Raw genomic sequence first — 25,657 nt, 5'->3', positions numbered from 1 at the left:
TACCTGTATTATCGTGGATGGTATGATATGGCACACCTCTAGCCCCTGCTGGTCCTGTCCAGCATGAAGTCTCCTGTGCCCCTGTTGGTCCTGTCCATCATGAAGTCTCCTGTGCCCCCGCTGGTCCCGTTCTGCAGGAAATCTGCAGTGGTCGTTATGCCACATGTATGCTCTGTTTTGGTTTTGTTTTCATTCTGTTCCCTGTGTTTCTTTGTCTTTGTTTGCTGTCATTAGTTCCTATGGTTCTTAATTATAGTCACACCTGTTTCTATTCTAGCTAATTGTCTCCCTGCTATACCCTTAGGGTGTACTCACACTAGGCACGGTTGCATTGTACCGAGCCCAGGCACGACTGTCCCTCCTCCCCACTCCCCCGCTTGCCCTAATTCACATTACACTTAACTTTCCTTGCCGGAGCGCACTTGCATCATTTACGATGTAACTTTTTGTTTTGAAGAAAACATGAAGAAAAGCGCTTTTGCTAATAGACTGCCTAATAGATTTATAATTTATGCCACTAGCAATTTTCACTTGATTCACTTGAATTATCCAAGTAGTAATAGAAAACGTTTGCTGTCCTAATGATGACAGTAGTGCACAGAAAAGTAGTAGAACAGGAGTAACTGTTCCATGCTCCGGCACGGTTAGCGATCACACTACATGCGTACCACGCCCGATCCAAACTGAACCGTGCTCTGGCCCACCTCTTCCAAGCGAGCCAGGGACGGTTAAATGAAGCGAACCTTAAGGGAAGATTCCATTTGATAATTTTGCAAACATTATGGGAACGTTACTTTTGAATGTTCTCTGAACATTCTGAAACAAGACAAACATCCAACTAAACGTTTCAGGTAAAAACTTTCCTATATATATAATGTTATATTGCTAACGTTTTAAGAACATTATTAAAGACCAGATATCTTTGAATGAATGTTTTATTAATGTTACTGGAAGAATGTTTGTTCATAATTCTAAGAGAACCTTGACAGAACGTTAGCCAAAGTTCTGATAGCGTTCCCTGTTAGCTGGGTCATCAGTTGAATTACACTGAACAAAATTGTAAACGCAACACTTTTGTTTTTGCCCCCATTTTTCATGAGCTGAACTCAAAGATCTAAGACTTTTTCTATGTACACAAAAGGCCTATTTCTCTCAAATATTGTTCACAAATCTGTGTAAATCTGTGTTAGCGAGCACTTCTCCTTTGCAGAGATAATCCATCCACCTCACAGGTGTGGCATATCAAGATGCTGATTAGACAGCATGATTATTGCACAGGTGTGCCTTAGGCTGGCCACAATAAAAGGCCACTCTAAAATATGCAGTTTTACTGTATTGGGGGGTCCAGGGGGGTCAGTATCAAACAATAATAATCTCAAATAATTTTGTTCAGTGTAGTTGACTCAGACCCCAGAGCAAAAGACCAGGCTGAGGCTGTGTGACATGAATAACCCTGCAGTTGCAAAGATGCAAAGCAGCCGCTTCTAGTGTATCACCCGCTTGGCTCCCACTCCACACACTTGGGGCCGAGTATGAATACGGCACAGTGAGCGGGGGAGTGAAACAAGAGGATCTGACCTCCACCTGCACTGACATCAGCCGTTACTAGCCAACTGATCCTCGCATCAAAACAAGCCACATATCCACTTCTTAGTAAGAGGTGCTGCAAAGGTGCATGATGAAACAAGTCTGAGCTGAGGACCGCACAGAGAGAAACCTCTCGCTCAACAACACACATTCAATCTACTGACGGACAGCACTTTATCTACACTAACAACTTTTAAACCAATCCTCCAACAACAGGAAAAACTTGCACTCAGATGTGCGTGAGACTGATGATGTTGTGAATCGAAAACGCTTTGTCTTTGCACTGAGAAAATTGCTTTTTTTTGTGCCTATGAATAAAAGCATTTTGTAAGAATTTTTCTACAATTATTACTTGGTTATAATTTTTGCCACTATGCACTAAAGTGTTATTTGGCACAGACTTTTCATGGCTCTTTTGACAGTCTTTTACTAAAAATGGTGACCAGATTGCAAGAGTTGAATTGCAAAGATTGCACCAGAGTTGATGTTTGTTTTGTTTAAACTGTATCAAGTGACTTTAGGCATCTTTCTGAGAGTTTGGTGTGATTATAAGCAGTGTTATCTTGATGGAGGGAGGCCAGTTGATGTGCATCTGCTCCAAGAAACCTTGGAAAAGCTCGGCCTCTGCCCTAAGCCACTTCAAAATGAAATTCCTACCTTCCCTCATCTGACAAACCTGTGTCTGATATAGTCTTCAAAGGAAAAGTGGCAAGCCTCTACCTCCAGGCTGAGGTAATTTGACTAAAGCTTAGCAAAGAGAGAAGACAAATGTTCTGGGCTTTTTTCCTCTTCAAAGATTAGATACGATGCTGCTTCTTTTACACGTTAATCTCAGGAAACATACAAATGCACGAAAATGTTAAAACATTTTTGAGAATTTTTTTTTTTAAGTCATATTTTCCACACATCAAGAGGGTGAGGGAGAGCCATTGCGAGACCAATATTTAAGTTAGCAAATACAGTTTATTTTTCAATATCATATTTAGGACACAGCTCTAAATATGAGGTTAAAGCCATGAGCACCTGTGTAAAGTACATTATTTCAACCCCGCTACAGACTGTATCATCCAGTTTCAGAAAATCTTCTAATAATGTATATATATATATACAGTATCTCACAAAAGTGAGTACACCCCTCACATTTCAGCAAACATTTTAGTATATCTTCTCAAGGGACAATCCTATAGAAATGAAACTTGGATATAGAATTGCATCCTCTGAATCCTCTGAAATGAATCCTCTGAAAACTACTCAACACATAGCCATTATTGTCAAAATAGCCGGCAACAAAAGTGAGTACACCCTAAATGAACATGTCAAAACTGTGTCCAAAGTGTCAATATTTTGTGTGAGCACCATTGTTATCTAGCACTGCCTTAATCCTGCACAGGTTGTTGCTGGGATCCTCTTCCACTCCTCCATAATGACATCACCGAGCGGATGGATGTTAGACACATGGCACTTCTCCACCTTCCGCTTGAGGATCACCACAGGTGCTCAATAGGGTTCAGGTCTGGACACATACTTGGCCACTCCATCACCTTCACCTTCAGCTTCCTCAACAAGACACTCGTCATCTTGGTGATGTGTTTGGGGTCATTATCATGCATGCAGCCCCAGACCATGATGCTACCACCACCATGCTCGACTGTAGGCAAGACACAAAGGTTCTTGGTACTCCTCACCAGGGCATCGCCACACATGCTAGACACCACCTGAACCAAACAAGTTTATCTTAAGCCCCTTTCACACAGAGATTCCGGAAAATACACGGATAAAGTGACCCGGGATTTGACCCGGGTTCGTTTGATTTTGGTCATTCACACTGCCAGTGATTTTCCGGAATCAGAGAGTGCGTTCACACACAACCCGTAAAAATGCCGTAAAGACACGTGACATCGATGTGACTTGTAATCTCAGCAGCGTCTTAAGTTTGCTTATGAGCTGCGATCTCTCTCTCGAGAAACCACGCCTGTGCATTTGTTTCTCTGATTCGATCATAAACTTGCGCATTACGTACCGTTTCACAGCTGGAGAACGAGCCCGGCTTCAGCGTCATCACTACGACACGGCATTGTTACGGCTTTTGTTCACACAGCGCGCGTTCCGGGACTGAACACGGCAATGTTACTAGGTCCCGACCCGGCATCAATCCCGGCTTAAATCCCGGGTCGAGTTTGCGTTCACACAGAAGGCGCTCTGGCAATTTGCCGGCAATTTGCCGGGTTCAAAGCGCTGTGTGAAAGGGGCTTTAGTCTCATCAGGCCACAGGACATGGTTCCAGTGATTCATGCTCTTGGACTGCTTTCTTGTGAGCCAGCTTCAGAAGAGGCTTCCTTCTGGGACGACAGCCAGCAAACCGACTTGTTGCAGTGTGCGGTGTATGGTCTGAGCACTGACAAGCTGACCTTCTACTTCTGCAACATCTAAAGCAATGCTGGCACGATCATGCATCTGTTTTTTTTAAACCTGACGCACAGCATGAGGACTCAACTTCTTTGATTGACCCTTGCGAGGCTTGTTCCAAGAGGAACCCGTCTTGGAAAACCTCTGTATGACCCTGGCCTGTACTGTAACTCAGTTTCAGGGTGTTACCAATCTTCTTATAGCCTAGGCCATCTTTGTGGAGAGCAACAATTCTAATTCTCAAACTCTTAGAGAATTCTCTGCCATGAGGTGCCATGTTGAACATCCAGTGGTCAGTATGAGATAATTGGACTCAAAGCACAAATTTTAACTGCTCTAATACAAGATACACACATTTGTATGGTCCTGTCAAGCAGACAAAAATATGAAAATGATGAATAGGACATATGTCTTTGCATGGTTAAACGACGTACAACTATTATCACTTAGGGTGTACTCACTTTTGTTGCCAGCTATTTTGACAATAATGGCTGTGTGTTGAGTTATTTTCAGAGGACAGTAAATATATACAAGCAGATTCACTACTCTACAATATATCCAAGTTTCTATAGTATTGTCCCTTGAGAAGATATACTAAAATGTTTGCTGAAATGTGAGGGATGTACTCACACTGGTGTATTTTTGGTGTATTTTCACCAAATCTAAACTAATTAATAAATACAAATATTAAAAATAAAATAAAAATAAGGACATCGGCATATCTTTCAATAATGATTACAAACATTCTAATAGAATTTCGTTAATTTTGGTAACAATTATTTAAGTGAAATCTTGTTAATTACATAAGTAGTGAATCACATAGGGAAACAACTGGAAACGTTACTGACAAAATATATATATATTCTTTAAATGTAAAAAAAAAAGAAAAAAAAGAAAAAAAAAAAGATTTATTAATCAATTAATTCCTGACGAGATTGTTTTGACTGGAGCGACTAACAACCACATATTTTCAGAAATCAAAGTCAATGTTTTTTTTACAGCAGTCAGGATATTCCATCATAATTTACTAATGAATTCCAATGGAAATATCCAGTGTAATGATTAGGCCTACAATATCCACTGAAACTTTCGAATAAAAGGATCCTATTGGCATTTCACTTTATCCTTAGATAATTTTTTTTTTTTTTTATTCTTAGAGATTCTTTTTAGACCCCATTATGACTGAATCCAATTATGACGGAAATCCTTAACAGTATTTTTGACACGTGTTTATTTTCGCGCGAGCTGTAAGTGGCATGAGAGGATCTGGTCAATTTAAGCCTTAAAGCAGAAAAGCATTTAACAAAAGGGTGAAAGATGATCGGACAATGATGCTTATTGACAGTTCAAAGGGCTTCCGTTGGAGTGCTGGAATACAGGCAGTAAATGAGTGATTAGAGCCTGTCAGGCGTCTGTATTCAATCTGCTGATGGAGACACGCCGTCTCACCTTTGATTTGCGCTCGCGTCGCGTCGCCAGATCCACGCAAGTGTCACTCCCATTCAGACTCAGCGGTGCGCGTGCGTCACGCAGTCTAGCCGCTATTGTGCGAGTCAGACGGGCTGGAGCTGCAGGCCGCACCTGGAGGACGACTCTTTTATTATGCTTTCATTTTCATTTTCATTATTATGCTTCAGCAACACAAACAAACAAGATACATTAGCATATCTCTGAATATAACCGCAATTGTTTAGCCTTAGGTTGAGCATAACTAGTACCAAAACAGAAAAATCACAATAAAACAAACAAATAATTACATACAAATAAATAGCCTACAACCTAAAATAAAATGAAAAATAAATCAAAAGGGGCTTTTTAAATAAATTGTTACGTATCCGAAGAGAAATCACCTGGAGGATGACTCCTGTGGAAATGTGGAGCTACTTCTGTTGGAATCCACTGGCAACATGCTGATATTGTTATTAGTTATAAAATCAGAGTCATGTTACATTTCTTAAGGTACGATCTTTGCAGTGTCATGTCTACTAATCACGTTTCCCTCTTAGCTTTCAGTGCAGGCCTTTGTCTAATCATATAAAGACTGCATATTCATTATTAATAATAATAATAAATTTTTGTTGGTATGCAAACCTTGTCTTCTCTTAATCTAGACTAAAATGTCTTCCACTTCCAGAGAGGTGTGTTGATTGACAGCTCAAACTCATTAAACCCTGTGATCTCCTCTTCAGTGCTGATGAAGCCGGTCAACTTGTTTTCATACAATGTCACACAAATGCTCGTCCGGATTACATTTCACCCCAAGATGAAAGGTGAAAATTAATAACTTTTTGCACTGAAGCATTATTTTCATGAGAGATGATCATTCGGATCAGTTAATCAACACTGTAACAGTAATTTTTCATTGTATTATGGTAGATAAAAAAAAAAAAAAATCTTCTTGGTAACATTTTATATTTAGGTGACGTACTTACACGTTACTACATTTACTTACTATAGTAATAACAGTAAACTATGCATAATTGCAAGTAACTAACCATAAAGTAAACCCTAACCCTAACCATAACTAGTTGCAGTTAATTAATATTACTCAGTTCTTATCTGAGGAAGTACAATGTAACATCACCATAAAATAAAGTGTAACCATGTTTTTTCCCCATTAAAATAATAAGTGTGGCATAAAATGTGCTTAATTGTCATTAACAGGGTTCTCAACATGTTCTTGACAGATTTTTGGAGTTTTCAGATGGATATCTTTGTTTCTTGATTCAAAATAATTAACACATTAATATTACTATAATGAAACTTTATAGAACTCTCTCATGGCATATTTAATAAAACCGATAATTGTTTACATATTTGGATGTTGGTCTATAGAAGAGTTTTAGTTTAGTTTAGATCATTTAGAGGCCTTTGAAATCTGCATATGAAACACTAGCAGTGGATTTAATAGGGTTTGTAGGGTCATTAGCGTTTGGTCTTGACCTGTTCTCTGATGTCTCTCCTCTAGAGCACACGGAGGAGCTGCAGTCAGACAGTTTTTCCCTTATATCATATCTATGTATAAACCGTTTGTGATGATAAGCGTAACTGAACCATGCAAATGAAAATACTTTCAAAGTGTGCAATTTAATGACAAACATATAGCAGAGGTTTGAATCGCTAAAATGCAAGCAATGCCGTTTCAGTTCATGAGTTCACAAAATATGTTTGAAGATAACTGGCATAGATACACAAGGTTTTAAAACTGCATTTGTTATATATATATATATCTGGCTGCCTCCCAGTGTGTGTGAGAAGCCAATATCATCCTTGAGTTCTTGAACCTTTGAAACAGAACAACACACTACCTTTGATTAATCTCACATTGTTGTTGGAATGTTTCACAATTTATTTAACAACAAAGTTATTTTGGGAACATGTAAATCACATGCTGATGCAAAACATTAACTCACATCAATACAAATCTGATTCCTTTTACTGATATAGAAGAAAATCAGTTTTCCTAGGATTTCACACAGTGCTCTATTTTAAGTACACAAACGATGCGTTCTGATCAAATAGGGGGTTCGTTGGCTACGCATTTCTATTTTCGTGAATGTATATTGTATTAAAGAAATAAATACTAGCAGTAAATAAACTTTTAGTGGCTTCTAATTCTTCTAGCACATAGAAAAACCCTTATACAGTCTGATATACATTATGGAAAGCTGTACAGCTGAATTATAATTCAAATAAGGACACTTTTAAAAACATTATTTTTTTTACTTATGTTGATATAAATATATATTTATATATACTTTTTGTCAAAATATATGATCGAGACAAACACACATCTCAACACAGAAGTTATAAATAAGTGTCCACATACGGGTGTGAATGTGTCCCGTGTCTCAGCGGCATCCGCACCCCTCCACCACCATCTCCTGATAGTTCTTCAGCACCACTCGGTCCGTCTCATCCAGGTACAGCATGGATATCGCACTGAGCTCGGTGGGAACACAGCAGGCTTTGGGAATGTTGGTGTTCACCGAGTTAACCAGCGTCTGTACGATAGCGTGATTGGTGGAGTTCAGGTGATCGGCCAAGGGAAACGGACACTCGCCGTGACAGTAGTACGCCTGGTATCCCGGAGGAGCCACGATCCAATCGTTCCAGCCCACGTCGCTAAAGTCCACGTAAAGCGCGTGTCTCCGACAGTTGCGGTTGCGCTTTCGGCCTCTTTGCTTGGGGCTTCGCTTTGCTCTCCGCGTTAGCGGATGACCTTTTCCGTCGTGCCCGAACGTGACTAGCAGTGGGCGGAGCTGGTCCCAGTCTTCATCCGGTATCGGATGCAGGGAACGGCTCACGCGTACGTGGCGTCCCTGGTGACGCCGGCTCGGGTTCAGGGGGACGAGCTCCACGGCGAGCCCGTGGTTCGAGCTCTTGTCACGGGTCCAGCGCAGCACGGCGGGACTCACGTCGAAACTCTCCCAGCGGGACGCGTTGTGGCGCACTAGCCGCGTGTCCAAGAGCTGCGTGATGAGCTGCCCGGCACGCGGAGGCTTCAGCACCTCGTATATGTTTATCCGCTGGAGACCCTCGTCTCCCGAGTGCGCAGGATCTGAGGTTGCATCATCTATTTGTTGCCTGTAGATACGCAGCTCTGCGGTGGAAATGAGTTCCTCCTCTGGGATGCTGCTGAGGTTGAAGATGAAGCGAAGCGGAGTCTCCTGAGAGCCATCTGACTGCAGCTCCTCCATGTGCTCTAGAGGAGAGACATCAGAGAACAGGTCAAGACCAAACGCTAATGACCCTACAAACCCTATTAAATCCACTGCTAGTGTTTCATATGCAGATTTCAAAGGCCTCTAAATGATCAAAACTCAGAGAAAGACTAAGGTTTACTTGATTATCCAGACATACGTTTTTAGAAAAGATATTGACTGATAGTTTAGACTCTTTTATCAAGTCTTTCAGTATAATAGTACAAACGTCCTCCTTCAACTCGAGCTTCACGAGTCTTTCCGTGTCAAATCTGCCCTGATTTATCAAGGAAACGCAAGAATAACTTTGATATTGTTAGTAATATTTCAGCTGGACTGAAGCAGCTTCGCTTTACTTGATTATCATACATCATTTATTATCATAATCATGCGTATCAAATATGATCATCAGGCTTTTGAGGAAGGTTTATTTGTTCATCTCTCAATCATCATTATATTGCATTACATCACATGTTTTAAAACATTTTGATCATAAAACTAAGCATTTAAATATCAGCTTACTAAGAGAAAGACTTCAGAGTTTCTATATTGAATAGACGGCTAGAAACTCCGGAGTCTCCACTGAAAACATCATTCAGAAGAAGAATAAACTGGCAAGAGACTCACAGAACATAAAATAAAGGAAGCTGAGTAATTTGGATTTTCAGATTAATAATAATATAGAAATGAATAACGTAATATTGTTGCCATGTTTGTCTTGTTGCTAGGCCAACCTATTTATTTCTTCTCAGCAGAGGCTTTCAAGATTGTTCTTAAATATTTAAAATAATTTAATATTGTCGGCACCGATGGGCCGCCGTTGCGCTTCGGGTGACCCGAGTTCGAATCCCGGCTCGTGGACCTTTCCCGATCCCGTCCCCTGTCTCTCTCCCACCTCGCTTCCTGTCCACTCTATACTATCCTATCACAATAAAGGCAAAAATCACCCAAAAATTTATAAATAATAATTTAATATTCACTTAATTGGTATTGGTCCGTATGATAATCGAGTCATGGAACTAATCACCCAATCGGGATTAATTTTGTGATAATGACAGACGAACTCTTTATTATCCTGTTACAATCCTGTTTCCGGAGATCTGGCTTCCTGCAAAGTTCAGACCAACCTTGCTCCGACAAACTCATTTTCCAGTTTTCCTGATGATCTTAATTAGCTGGTTCAGGTGTGTTTGATCAGGGCTGGAACTGAACTTTGTAGGAAGGCAGATCTCCAGGAACAGGATTTGAAGCGCCTTCACACTGTCCGTCCAAATCCGATTATTTGTGTATCCGACTGGAATCTGATCTAAAGTGATTGCCTGTCTACAAAGTATCGCAACTGTTCGGATCTGATCTGCGTGTCCCATGGCGCTCGCTCGTTTACCGGAATATCTGCATTGATTTCTAGGCATACGCCAAAAACAACACCAGCAACAGCAACATGGAGGGGTTTGCGATACAGATGCTGTCTTATTACAACATGACAATGTGTAGCGACTTTCAGCATGTTTCCTATAACAGCGTCTGACATGTTTATGTTTTATGTAGCGTGAGAAAGTCACATAATCCAATCAGAGTGGTTGGACTGAAACTGATATCCAGAAATGCGATTTGAATAGGATTTCAAACCCCTTATGAACGTAGCTCAAAATCGCATTTATGATATTATTTATTATGAATATAGCTCAAAACAGATTCATAAAATTGCATTTCATGTGATTTTTTTGCTGTTCACACTCGCTAATATGATCGGATTTCAATCCGGATTTGGACTGACAGTCTGAACGAGGCTTAATTGTCATCCAGCTATTTTTTTTTTTATAATTTTCTTCAATAGTAATCAACAGACATTCAAAATAACACTCCTCATAGAAAATAAATAAAACAAACACTTTTGTTTAAATAGTATTTTCACTTGACAGAGTGTTGTTGAAGTGCAGCAATTATTCATTTAGAATTTTTTTTATGTTTTACAAATATATATATATTTTTTGCATATTTTAAAAAGACCTAATAAACTTTAAGGTCTTTTGAAGTTGTCCTTATTTATAGGAAGTAAACTAAATAATTAAATTGACTAACACAATCTATCTATCTATCTATCTATCTATCTATCTATCTATCTATCTATCTATCTATCTATCTATCTACAGTATATATATACATTGAACTACATTAAGTAATTTTGGTTGGTGTCTAAGGATAGCATATTTATTAAGTATGATCTTCATAATAAAAAAAAATAATAATAAAAATAAAAAAAATATATATATATATATTTTTTTTTTACTTTGTATGAATGTTTTGTCTTTGGGAAAATAAATATTTGGATTGATTTTAAATAAAATAAATTTAAGGTGTAATCTGTACATATATAATAAGAAAAAAACCTTTAGAACATTTAGATGTAACAATTTAAAGTTGGTCCAAAGTATCATCTTGTACAAGTACAGAATCTCCGCATTTTTTATGAACTCTGATTCATTTTCACTGAAAAAAGGTAAATCATCTTAATTAACTGGTTTTATTCAAGAAAAAAATATGATTTAATGTCACTGAATCAACCTTTATACATCAATTTATACCAGCAAAAATCATTTTTATGGGTTAAATCAGGAATAAAATTGACCAAAAGTAACAACTGCAGGTTTCCACATTTACAGTGAAAGTACGAAGGTTATAAAAAACATAAAATAACAAGAATAGACTGTTTAAGCATGCCGATGGCCTTCTATCACCCTGAATCTGAACGTTTTTATTCTAGGAATCCTGTCCGCCTAACAGACCACATGGTTGGCAACAGGAGTTTATTTAGAAATCTGTAGAGTATAGCATTAAAAATAATTACATGTTGAGGAAAGTCCCTCAACAGGATCCACATGAAAAAGTATAAACTTTTTAAAATTCTTTTTAAATGCTGGGTTGAGTTTAAACTATCCCAACGTTCTCAGAACTTAGTGATGAACAAACGTTCCTCCAGTAACATTAATAGAATGTTCGTTCAGAGTTATCTAGTCTATAATAATGTTATCAAAATGTAGGCACAAAAACATTTACACGTCTGTCATTTAACTGTTCTTCTGAAATGTTAGTTGGATGTATCAGAGCATTCAGAGAGCATTCAGAACTAACGTTCCCATGATGTTTGCCAAATGATAAAACGTGATGTCCTCTTAACGTTCATGTAACATTTTGAACGTTCACAACTGAATGGAAACATAAACAAACAAACAAAGCGTTCTTAGAACCTATTTTTGTCGGCTGGGCAAGAACAATACATATAATACAATATACTGTACTGTCCCCTTAGGGAAATTTGTCTTGGGCTCAGTGTATGCTGCATTTCCAAATAACAGACTAAATCAATCAATCAATCAATCAATCACATGTACATTACTGGTCAAAAGTTTTAGATTGGTAAGATTTTTAATGTTTTTAAAAGTCTCTTCTGCTCACCAAGGCTGCATTTATTTGATTAAAAATACAAACAAAAACAGTAATATTGTGAAATATTATTACAATTTAAAACAGCTGTTTTCTATTTGAATATATAGTAAAAGTGTAATTTATTCCTGTGAATTTTCAGCATCATTACTCCAGTCTTCAGTGTCACATGATCCTTCAGAAATCATTCTAATATGATGATTTGATGCTCAAGAAACATTTATGATTATTATCAATGTTGAAAACAGTTTTTTATATTTTTATTTCATGATGCTATGATGAATAGAAAGTTCAAAAGAACAGCATTTATCTGAAATCTAAAGCTTTTGTAACATTAAACACTACCCTTCAAAAGTTTGGGGTCAGTAAGAATTTTAATTTTATTTTTGGGGGAAAGAAATCAAATAAATCAATACTTTTATTCATCAAGGATGAGTTAAACTGGTCAAAAGTTACAGTAACGACATTTATAATGTTAGAAAATATTCTATTTTAAATAAATGCTGTTCTTTTGAACTTTCTATTCATCAAAGAATTTTGAAAAAAAAATGTTTTCAACATTGAAAATAATAATGAATGTTTTTTGAGCATAAAATCAGCAAATTATAATGATTTCTGAAGGATCATGTGACACTGAAGACTGGAGTAATGATGCTGAAAATTCAGCTTTGATCACAGGAATAAATTACATTTTAAAATATATTAAAATAGAAAACAGTCATTTTAAATTGTCATAATATTTCACGATAATACAGTTTTTTTTATTGTTTTTTATCAAATAAATGCAGCCTTGGTGAGCAGAAGAGACTTCTTTTAAAAACATAAAAAATCTTACCGATCTAAAACATTTGATCCATACAGTGGAGCAGAACGTCATATTGCACAGCTGAAAAGGCCACGAATAAGACTAGCAATTAATGGTCACAATCTCTGCTGTTTTACCTTCATGATGGAATCCTCTCACAGTGTTTGCCCGACTGGTGGAGCGTTCGGGATAGTGGAAGCTGAGGTCGTGAGCTCCGGCCTCGTCCGCCTCCCCCGACTGCAGTCGATACAGGTCCAGCAGGTACTGGGGCACGACGGTCGAGGTGCTGGGTCGCGGTCGTCTCTGAAGCCCAAACATGTGCAGGAGCGTGGCTTCAAAGTCCCGCAGCAGTTCATGACTCTGACCCAGGTGCTGAGCCGACACTTTCTTCTTCCCTTCCTCAGGTATTAGACTAGCATAGCTGCTCTCTCCCAGTAGGACTTGGCATAATAAAATAACCATCAGCATTCGATTACCAGGAATCATGATGTCTCTGGTGGGCGGATGAACAAGGACACAGAAAAGCAAGACTTCAGTGAAAGATGTTTGCCTCTTCTTTGTCACATTCAATGATGAAACCACACACCAAAAACATTTCCAGAAACAACAAAAACAAGTCAATTTTATCATTTAGGTCAGAAACAGACTTTATGCAAGTATTCAAAGGCTGAGTCTCGTTGAACACGCTTAGCATGACCTCCATACTCAAGGGGGCAACAAAGTTTCCTTCAAATAACTGTGTTTTTATTCAAGTAGCTTGTTATGAACATTTAGACTTAATTTACCATTGTTCAAACAATTTCCCCACAAAGATTTCGCAATGGTTCAAGTTGGATTCGACGCGTTGACCAACAGAAAGCTGCTTGATTGTAAAGTGACTTCAGTGTTAGATGTACAAAATGCATGGCTACAATATTAACCTTTTTTGACTAGAAAATCTCGCCGAACTTACTGAGCAACATTCACTTCAAACTCTTGCTCCACAATGACAGTAGTTGAACTAAAACAATCATAATAGTCTGAAATGCCGCCGACACATTTCAGAATGCAACAATGCACAAAACTACACTGAAAATTGTTTACTTGGAAACAAATTTCACACAGAAGTTGCTAGTAAATTTCACAAGTAATTACAAAGAATTGGCAAGTAACACATTCATTTAAACATCAAATTTGGCACTAGAAAGACCGAAATAGTATATTCGTAAAACTACTCCAATAAAAGTACTACAAAGTTATCTAAAAGTGTTTCAAATCATGCACATGTACAGAGTTTGTTTAGACCGTATTCACAACTTGTTTATAATTCAATAGTTTACAACAATATAATGAAACGAGCTGAGAAATTTAAGGGATCATTTACCAAACAATTAAATATAATTCTGTCATCATTTACTCACCCTCATGTCATCATTTCTTCAGAGGAGAAAATATATTCAAAGGAGTTCAAAAAACTTTGGACCCCATTGACTTTCCTTGTACACTTTTAAAACTAAAGGTTCCAAAAGTTTTCGCACCAATGCCATATCAGAACCATTTTTGGTTCCACAAAGAACCATTTTTTTCTTAATCTGAAGAATGTTTTAATAATCTGAAGCTTTTTCCAGTAAATTAGAAAAAACTGCATGGATGTTAAAGGTTCTCCATGGAACCATCGATGCGAATAAAGAGCCTTTATTTTTCAGAGTTTATGGACAAAAAAACACTGAGATAAAAGTTTGGAATGATGTGAGGATGAGTAAATGATGTCAGAGTTTCTTTCTGTGTGAACTGTCCCTTTAAGGGTCAAACCAAACAGAAGTTTGGCAGTCACAACCGATGTCAAACAAAGATGGCAGCCTACAATTTTCAAGTGCACAAACCGCAAGATAAAACAGCTTAAAGCAAATCTCCTGATTGACCACTGTTTTTTTTTAAAGAATGACTAAGCCTTTTAATTTGCAGCAAAAATGTAACAACCCTGTCCCACAATTAAGACTGGATAGGCGTAGTCCACTTACCGACAGAAAATAAAGCATGGGAAAACAGTCCATGTTTGTTGAGAGGTGATACAGGACGAGTTCCTCAAGCGAATGTTACGTCGTCCTGCAAGGCTGTTTAAGAACTGCGGTGAGATCCTTTTCCTGAAAGACAAGGGTTTATTTGTAAATAGAGGAAACATTTCAGAATAAGCATGGCATGATTGCAAGGCAAGAGTATATTTTCACAAGTTTAGGCCAGACACCTTTAAGCAACTAAAATGCTGCCTGTGCAACACGTTATCATCGCTCATTTACAAGACTACCAGGTGTGAACACCTGAAAGGACGGCAATTTCAATTTACATACAAATAGAGGTTTGTCTGTCAACAAAGGGATCTCAGAACTGCCTCTTTTATTGATGGTCTTCTTACAAGTCCCTCTTAAAGAGTCTTTAAAAATCCCCCAACCCAGACTGGGCATGCAAGCGGCACCGTCCTGGTTTGTTAACCCGTAACATCCAAATACGTGCCAAAAGCAGAGTGCGTTTAACGGATATCTTGGTTGCAACCGTGCGACTCCACAAATGTGATTTTCAACAAATTATCCGTGCACTGAGTAAATGCACTAATAACAATCACAAGTGCTTGGGAAAGGTCTCAGAAAACAACGTCATCACTGAAACCACAGCTGAACTCAATAGTTGTATTTTGTCATTTCTTGGACTTAGTTCTACTGGACCAAGTCCAACCATTACAGCAGGAATGATGCATTTTAACAAGAACACCGTGTGTGTGTGTGTGTGTCTGTGTGTGTGGTCACGAGTGTTATTTCTCTCTCCCCGTCTTCACGGGCTGTGATACTAGTGCTTGTCATTCTAGAGTGATATACCTTTAAAAAGATTCAAAATGTCTGCAGTTTTAACAACTATGCTATTCAAACAGTTCATTATGTCGAGAGCAAACCATAAAAATGAGCGTAACTAAAAGACTTTGATCAGCCATGCCAGAAAACATGTAACAAAGCACAAACAATTGGTTTCTTCAGACCACCTACTCTTGTTTAAACGCCTACAGATACTGCCCTAAATATTTACAGAATCCCTTTTTGATGTGTTTGAAGATGGAGAGTAATGCATGTGCTTTTGCACAGTGTGGGTTTACAGTCCTTTAATTTGGCAGAGCCGTGTAAAGCTCACAGTGCTCGACTTTGCTCTACCCTAACCCTGCGTAATGAGATTAGGTTATGCACATGGTTCTTCAGATGTGTGGGACAGGGTATGGGGGAGTAACAGACAATATTGAGAAGCCAATGTTAGGATTTAACCTCTGACGAGTTTTATTCAGAAACCAAATCTGGAAGCCTGAGTAGCATCATGTGCACTTAGAAAACAAGACAGCTTAACTGCAGCTAAAGCAAAGTAGCGTATAGCCTTCTGTAATATCATGCTCATAGGACATGTACATACATAATCTTATTGTTTGATCCCAAACTCATTTTTATGAAAACAAAAGAATAAAATTAAAACATGCATTAAAATGAATGACGATATTAAAGTTAAGAAAACAACTCATCTACATCTACATCTGTGTACCAATAACAAGGATTTTAATAGCTTTGCAATATAAGCAGAATAATAACAAAGTATGCAAGTACAGTATTAAAGTACTACAAGCAAATTCCACAAGAAGCCCTTTCTTGGCCTAAAAAAGGTTGAAGACCCTTGCTCTAGAGTCTAGACGACAGCATCTGTTGATCTGTAATCAGTCGTGGATGGTCTGACTCTTGCAACAGTTTACTTTTAATGTCAAGTATTTGGTATGAAAAGATATTTAGTCTTATTTTTTCTTTTGCTTTCCACCTCCTTGAACTAAAGACAAAGATCCCTGCCAAATGGCTCATGTCTCTTTATGTCATAATGTCCCTCATAAAACCTTTCAGACGTGTTCTTATGCTTGACTGAGTGCCACCACTCTTCACTACAAGTCATTTAAGACAAAGTACAAGTCTTCAAAACATTCGTAGGAGGTCAAATTTACTAGTGTATTCTTACACTAGAGACTGGTTTCACTTAACTTTTCAAATTAAGACTATTTTCTTTAACACTAACTTGAGATAAAAAACAACAACATAAATGCTGCGTAAGCCTTGAGCTAGGGATGTGTTTGAATTGGATTCTTCACTGAAACCGGTGTCACACTGATTTGGAACATGTAACATTTTGTTGTAGATTCCAGAAGTAATCTTGATGTTGCTGCTTTCCCAGCTATCAGAGTTCTGGCTAACACTCTGGCAAGGATCTCTCAATGTTAGGAACAGACATTCTTCCAGTAATGTTCAAACGTATCGGGTCTGTAATAATGTTCTCAATACATTAGCACAAACATTTTATTTTATACATTGTTTAAACGTTTTTTTCTGAAACGTTTTGGATGTGCATGTAACATTTTGTACATAAATGCCACTACTTGTTTGTGTCCAAAGTAACGTTACACTAATCCTTGCAAAATTCTAAAATTAAATGTCGTATAGCAAAGAAAAAAACATTAGACGGTTTCATAATGGGAACATTAGCAAAACGTTACATTTTTGTTAGCTACGGCCATAACTGTTAAGAGGTGACAACATACAGCAATTCAACTTGTAGTAACATGGTATTAGCCACCACCTTAAAACATAAATGAAACATAAAATATATTTTCTGTTTGAATGAAATGCCATATAAGCTCTATTCCAAACATCCAGCCCAGTGTGTGTGTGTGTGTGTGTGTGTGTGTGTGTGCGGTCAGGTGTTTGCACGCGTTGGTGGTAAACTTGCAAACACATTTACCATAAACACCCCAGAGTGACTGAGCAACATACTGACATATTTAATGCTGTGTAACATTCCCAATACACCCAGTATCAATTCTCTTCTCGTGCACGCGACAATCCAGAAAGCTCCCGTGGATTATAATAATTGCGTCTCTCGACGTACAGACAAGTTTGTGGATTATAATGGGAGCATTCTAGTTAGATGTCTCGCCTGCAAAGAAGATGGGAAGTAAAGGATTTCCATATAGCTACACACAAAATGTCCAAAAAGCGTATTGAACGTGTATAATTGGGTTTCAAATAACCATATACCTCAGATAAAGTCATAAATCACTTCTTACTGTGACCATATCTTAATGAATGCTGACTTCAATACGACATGCCAACTTACCATTGGTAGAGATGCGCACGGTATTCCTGAAGAGAAGACGTAAAACGGAGTTTTCAACGGAGTTCGCCTCACATAACAAAAGTCCGAGGCTGAAGGGAATGTTTAGGTCATTAGTCCCGCGTCATGTAGAAGAAGAAGAAGCCAGCAGAAGAAGTCCAGTGGATCTGTAGCTCCAGGAATATGCGAGAACGGAGAACATCACCGACTGATCCCGCATCCAGTTCTCCTGGCAGTTTTTATGTGACCGCCCAATGAAGATCTTTTGCCTCCTCCCCTACTCTCTCAACCCACCGCACTTCACCCAACACCTCAGATAAACCCCAGAGAACGCAAACACACGAGATCTAGTTCCTTCTGTGAGTTACATTCATGCACTGCTAAATCTGCTGGAGAATAATGAGCGCGCTAGCAAACACATGCAATCTATTCGCTTTCTTCTCCCGAGATGTCATCACATGGGTTCAACACACTTGCGTTGAGACTGGAAGAGTGTGTGTGTCTATGTAGTGAACATTATATTTTAGTAGCCTACATTTCTCTGACAGCATAGGACATGTCACAGTTTTAAAAGAGCACATTCAGGGCTTTCCAGAGATACCAAATGTTTGGAGGTTTCAACATGAAAACTCCCTTCTGCTTGGTGTCTGGCATATAGTGATTAAAATTAGCACTCTTATGAAAATATGATAATATTTTATAATTATCATTTAAATCTGAATGATATAAAAAAAATTCTCATAAATCAACTTCTCAGGAAAATGTTATGGGGTTTCTAATCAAAATATGACTTTCTGTTACAGAACAGGGCATTTATTTCATACATGTCCACTGTAGAGACACCAGGACTTACAGCATGTTTATGGAGACACAACAGATGAAATTATATACAAAATTCCTATGAAATATTAGATATTATTATTGAAAATGTCGCCAATTATTACTCCCATTATTACACTTCTTTTCATTACATGTTGCCCCAAGAACACATTAATGTGCAATTAGATACGTTATGTATAGCTACATTATATTGAATGGCACAACACATTTAATGGCCCACATTAATTAAAATTGTAGGCTATATCAATTCAATACGTTATATTTTTCATAACATAGTTGAGAATCATCTTTATACAAAGTTTGGTTTAAAAATCCTAAAACGTAAAAATTGATCGGTGAATGAAAAAAAAATCCCCTTGTTTTTTCCTATACATTCAATTTCATGTCGTTTTATTTTTTAAACAACTGAGTCCTGGTGTCGATAACAGTGGACATGGCATAACATATGAATAAAATATATATTAAAAAAAAAATATTTTTTTTTTAAATCTCGATTTGTTTCTTATGCTCTAAACAATGTAATGACATGAAACAAAATACTAAATTCAAGTGCAATTTTTTTTTCTGGGTCTCAGGAGGATAGAAATTGTTGTTAAAAAGTTCTAAGATCAGTTTGTTGGCTTAATACATGTTTTTCTATAGGGTGAAAAAAAAAGTCTTTAAAATAGGATTTCTTTGTATACTCCCCTTAAAAAGTGAAAATTAAAAAGATGTTGATTGAGATAAAGTCATAATATTGAAAATATTAAAAACCTAATAGTATGTTTAACACCATTCCAGCGATAAGCATAATCTGAAATGTGTGATCACTGTCATTTAACCTTTTAAAGTTGCAGTGAGATCAGTCAATGTTTCCTGTGAATGTCTCTGTTTGACCTCCTGGCCTCGTGATATTACATGAACCCCCGCTGTGAGGAGAAGCACTCGCAGACACCCTCATTACCATAGTATTTACCTGTCTGGCTCTAGTGCTATAGTCACACAGCAATAAAGTGCCACCGTCCCTCCTTCAAACCCACCTTCTGGCTCTTCACTGAAGGAAATGTCATCATGTTTGGAGAAACATCTCTTTTGGATGTTATTCTTTGCTAGTAATTCAAAACGGAACCTGTTTACTTTCTTAATACACATTCCTGGTCTTATCTCCACGAGATTCGTCTGAGCTTGTCTTCGTAATCTTTATCCAGAACCTCTGAAATCACTTCCATTTTCAGTGGACATCCCTAAGCTCTCTCTCTCTCTCTCTCTCTCTCTCTCTCTCTCTCTCTCTCTCTCTCTCTCTCTCTCTCTCTCTCTCTCTCTCTCTCTCTCTCTCTTCTCTCTCTCTCTCTATCTATCTATCTCCCTCTCTCTCTCTCTCTCTCTCTCTCTCTCTCTCTCTCTCTCTCTCTCTCTCTCTCTCTCTCTCTCTCTCTCTCCCCCCCTCTCTCCCTCTCCCCCCTCTCTCTCCCTCTCCCTCTCTCTCTCTCTCTCTCTCTTTTTTTTGAATGCATTTTGTCACAGAAAGGCACTTTTGATGACCCAATCAATCCAAACTTATCATGTTCAAATATCATGCATCAAATATCTTGTTTCCCATCTAGACACAAATAAAATGGGTTACGCATTCTGTCCCATGTTTACTTGTAGGACATTTATTGTTCAATTATATAAAGATGCTCCCCTTACTGTAAACAAAGACTATTTCTCTTTGTAAGCCACACTTTGACAACAGTTGGTGTTTTACAGTCAGATGTTGACTTAAAGGAAAGTTCAATACGAGATCAGTTGAATTGAAGCACTCGTGGCATAATGTTGATACCACAGTAATTCAGTCCAACATGGTCTCTCTTTCTCTTTACTTTTCACTCAAATAATACTGTAATAATATGAAGGAATTTTCCGTATTGATTGTACACATGTGTTTTACTCGTATTTTGAATTATGCATCGCATTGCTATGTTTTAGAGTTAATATTCGTAAACTATTCCTACTAAACTAGTCAGTGCCATAGAAACCAATGCAGATATTCTGGAAAGTGAAAGAGCGGCATGGACACACAAATCTGATCTGTGCAGTTGCGATTCATAATGTGGACAGACAATCATTTTATATCAGATTCCAATCAGATTCACAAATACTCGGATTTGGACGGACAGTCTGAACGTAGCCAGAAACAGATCTGAGTCACATATGAGCAAAACAAATCGGATTTGGGCAACATTTACATTTACACATTTACGTTTCTGCTTTCAGATCCTCCATAAACTGTCCGCGTTCACTTCTATTCTGAGTGTGTCTCGATACATAGACTTTTGCTTTTTTGAAGTAAAGGAGGACGAGATGAAATTCTAGTGTGTTTGTGTGAATGAACATAACACCACAGATGCTGTCAACTAAGCTTAACTATTTAATGAACCCAGTTTGAAAGAAAAGATGCGGCATTGGGAAGGCTTTCAGCACTCGTAGTGTGTGTTAGTGTGTAACTGAGGTATGTAAATGCTGTGAGAACTGGATGTGTGAGGGTTTAGTTGTAATGGTATTGCGGTCAGCAGAACTGGGCTGGTTAATGACACTCACCTATAACAGCAGCTCATTACCAAAGACTTCAAACACTCGTCTTCTCCTGGTCAGCAGTGCTAGTGCAGACACGCTCACTGATGAGTGATCAGCACTTTCACTAGGCCAGCTTCTCTCAATGAAGCCGGAACATCCCAGCATCTGTACTGGTCTAAACCACACCAATGCAACACACTCCTTTACAAGTTTACAAGTTGCATGGCATGTTTTCTGGCTGGAAAGTGGCCAGACTTGGACAAACTATGACCCGGTATATGGAAAAAGAGGTAAACATCAGCCAGTATTTGTGAGATGTGACGGTGTTGCACAACATCCAAGATGACAAACAATGCAAACATTTTGACTGCAAGAAAAATGAAGACCTTCCAAATATATAGATATAATTTCCTTGTGCAATATAGAGCACAACAATGAGCGTGCACCATTTTTTTAAACCTTTTTTTCCTAAACAACTGAAAAATGTAAGCCTTTAATAGATGATTACAATCCAACAAATAAAAAAGACAAAGTTACAAAAAAACGTAATTTATTAAAAGTGAATTATTATTGAATTTATTAAATGTAATGGAATTCATTTTCTGTATGTAGCATTCAGCAATGATTATGAAATTGTGATACTCAAATAATGGTTATTACACTGTAATATCACGTTTTGAGATTCAATTTTTCATTTTATTTTAAATATATAATTGTATATAGTTTTTTTTCTTTCAAAATTTGAATTAAGAAATTCTTTAATTTAAGGCCTTAATTTTGCTTTGTTTTCTGGCTTTCTAAGCGGTCACATCTTTGCGACTGTCAAACATCCATAAAGCCAGATGTGTGTCTCTCTCCGTCAAACACACGGTTATCTCTCTTCCTCTGGGACCGCTGGGCAGAAGATGTGTGGATGGACTTATCAGAGTTGCTTGCTGAAGTGTGTTGGAGCCCAGACCTTTTTTTAGTTTGCTTTGTAAGTGTTGGAAGACACTCTTGCCACAACATTGTCCAGACCCTTTCTGAAATGTTCTGCAGTGCCTGCTGGACCACCGGAGGTCACACAGGAGAAATTTCTCCAAACATTTAAAAGCTTCTTTTTATCTTTTTTTTTTATTTTATCAGAAGATGGACCGGCACTTGAGAAGCTTCCTTTCATCTAAGAGGATGCATTGACACTCGCAAGCAATCATCACGGTTGGTGCTGAAACCTAGATGGTGCATGAAGAGCAATATTATTTACACTTTTGTTAATATTCAAATGCTTAGACTATATGTTTCCTTGTAAAATAAATAAACATTTAGCACAAGAAATGATGCATGTACATGTCCTCTAAACCAAAGGCAAAAGTGTTGTCATTAGCAGGCTAATAAAGCAATAACTGAGGAAACAGTTACAGCGATTGTTCCAGATTTGACCAAACCTCCTCATATCAGGGATCATTCTCAGAACTATGATCTGGCAATGCTCTCTTGAAGTTATGAACAAACATTCTTCCACTTACATTAATAGAATATTCGTTCAAAGTTATCTGGGCTTTAAGGGGACATTCACACTTTCAAGTTCACTTGTACAAGTTCACTTTTACAAGGAGGCGATTTCAAATGAATTCATATGATTGAATCAGACAATAATGTAGGATTATTAGAAAAAAGCATAAAGTGAAAATAAAAAGTATACTTTATTGTATTTGAAATATACTCCCTTTTTCAATAGTACATTGCAAATATACTAACAAAAATTGTACTATCTTTAAATATTTTTAAAGTATATTTTTTTTGCTTTTACCTATTTTTACAATACAACTTTTGACACACTTTAAAATAGTTGTACTTTAGTATGTTTTCTAAAAATACATTTTAGAAAAATATACTTGAAGTGAAAATTCAGTTTATTTTTTAAAAGTGTATTTATTTGCACTTTATTAAAAATATATATTTAGGTATATTTTAACTGTGTGCTGGAAATGATCATTGTAACAATGCATTGAAAATAGGTTATAATTTCAAAATACATTATAGTATACAATAGTATTTTGTACAAAGTATAGCTAAGTTTTATTTGTCTAATAATGTAAATTTGTTATTAAAGACAAAGTGTGCGAATTGTATTTGGTATTTGTATTTATTTGGAATAAACCAAAGGTATGAATGAATGAGCCTATACTTTTTACTCAAATACATCTCACCACGGTAGACTCGTGGACAAGTGTGCCGACATGTGCTTCAGGAGACCCGAGTTCGAGACTCGACTCGTGGACCTTTCCTGATCCCATCCTCTCTCTCTCTCTCTCTCTCTCTCTCTCTCTCTCTCTCTCTCTCTCTCTCTCTCCCACCTCACTTCCTGTCTAGCTACTGTCCTATCCTAATAAAAGGCAAAAACGCCAAAAACGCCAAAAAAAAAAAAAAAAAAAAAATATATATATATATAAAAACACTTATGTTATATTGCTTGTATGTTTTGAAGACACTCGTAATGAATTTGTAATGTACTTGTAACACAAATAAAGTACACTTTAATATCACTGGTTAAGCATGTAATTAGTCCCTACACAGGCATATACTTAAAGTATATTAAGTATACTTGGAGTTGGTCCAATTTAGTACACTACACTTAAAGTTATGCTTTACCACAATTTAATTACAACTAAAATATACTTAGTACAAAATTAGTTGTTTCAAAATAGCACACTTCAAGTTAACTAATCATTAACACACTTGAAGTATATTGATAATTAGTCTGGCTGCAAGTATACTTAGCATTTTTTATTTTCACCAGGGCCACCCCAACACCCGAAACACTGAGGCGTAAGCAGATCTATGTATGAATTTATATAAATTAGCCACCAATTTGCCAAAATGTTATGATGAATTGGCATGAGATTATGTTGCAAAGAACGCATTTTTGTGGTCAAATGCGACACAGACGTGGAACAATAAAAAAAAGCGCAAGATCTAAAGACGCGTTTTTTGAAAGTTGTAATTTTAACCGTGCGATGGTCAAACATGTCAGTCTAGCACTTTTACATAGAAAAAAAGTGGAAAAGTGGTGCAGGGGAATGGAATTAACATGTTCTGTTTGAACAGCCCCTATTAATGGTCTTAAAACGTGTCCACAAAAAAAAAAAAAGTTTCAGAACGTTCAGAGAACAGTCAAAAGTAATGCACCCATAATGTTTGTGTCACGTACAGACTCAGACTGAAATGACCAGGAAACAAGGTAAAACTCAAACAAGGTGTTTATTTGGCCAGGAACAATCAATACACCGGTAAGTGGTGATACTTGAGATTGTGGATGGTGCAAATAGCAGTTTGTGATCAAGTCTTCAACTTAAAGATCTGGATGAGCACACACACACACACACACACACACACACACACACACACACACACACACACACACACACACACACACACACACACACACACACACACACACACACACAATGGAAACACGTTGAGACAGGAGATGGAGAACAAATTGGAGTACTTGCAGATCTGGAGATAACTGAGAAGACTGAAGACTGACTTGGATGAGGTAACAGGAATAGCGATTGTGGCAAACAGGACAGGTAAGTTGCAGGTAAGTCAGCAGCCATGTCACCCTGTAGCCCAAGACTGGTTGCCCACTGAAGCTAAGCAGGGCTGAGTCTGGTTAGTACCTGGATGGGAGACCTCCTGGGAAAACCAGGTTGCTGCTGGATGAGGTGTTAGTGAGGCCAGCAGGGGGTGCTCACCCTGTGGTCTGTGTGGGTCCTAACGCCCCAGTATAGTGATGGGGACACTATACTGCCAAAAGAGCACCGTCCTTCGGATGAGACGTTAAACCGAGGTCCTGACTCTCTGTGGTCATTAAAAATCCCAGGATGTCTTTCGAAAGAGTAGGGGTGTAACCCCGGCATCCTGGCCAAATTTGGCCAGTGGCCTCTGTCCATCATGGCCTCCTAATCATCCCCATATACTGATTGGCTTCATCACTGTCTCCTCTCCACCAGTAAGCTGGTGTGTGGTGGGCGTTCTGGCGCAATATGGCTGCCGTCGCATCATCCAGGTGGATGCTGCACATTGGTGGTGGTTGAGGAGATTCCCCCCTTCTATGTAAAGCGCTTTGAGTGCCGAGAAAAGCGCTATATAAATGTAATGAATTATTATTAATTATTATTAAGTTGTGGCAATA

General features: G+C 37.8%; 1 protein-coding gene across 1 annotated transcript; it reads right to left on the bottom strand.

The window, feature by feature from the left end:
* Window positions 1-7,318: 7,318 nt before the first annotated feature.
* Window positions 7,319-18,371, bottom strand: bmp4 (bone morphogenetic protein 4). The gene is made up of 4 exons (XM_082142689.1): window positions 18,109-18,371; window positions 14,946-15,068; window positions 13,083-13,438; window positions 7,319-8,698 (listed from the first exon to the last, which is right to left on the bottom strand). Exons 3-4 carry the CDS (start codon window positions 13,429-13,431, stop codon window positions 7,845-7,847), a joined length of 1,203 nt encoding a protein of 400 aa, XP_081998815.1. The 5' UTR covers window positions 13,432-13,438; window positions 14,946-15,068; window positions 18,109-18,371; the 3' UTR covers window positions 7,319-7,844.
* Window positions 18,372-25,657: the final 7,286 nt, after the last annotated feature.

This window comes from Leuciscus leuciscus (assembly GCF_965113295.1).
Source record: "Leuciscus leuciscus genome assembly, chromosome: 17".
Taxonomy (NCBI): domain Eukaryota; kingdom Metazoa; phylum Chordata; class Actinopteri; order Cypriniformes; family Leuciscidae; genus Leuciscus; species Leuciscus leuciscus.
This window is presented reverse-complemented; position numbering and strand designations above follow the sequence as displayed.

Coding starts and splice junctions, on each gene's coding strand:
- bmp4 (XM_082142689.1), bottom strand. CDS start 13,431: ATGATTCCTGGTAATCGAATGCTGATGGTTATTTTATTATGCCAAGTC. Junction 8,699..13,082: donor GAGAGGATTCCATCATGAAG/GTAAAACAGCAG, acceptor TCTCTCCTCTAG/AGCACATGGAGGAGCTGCAG.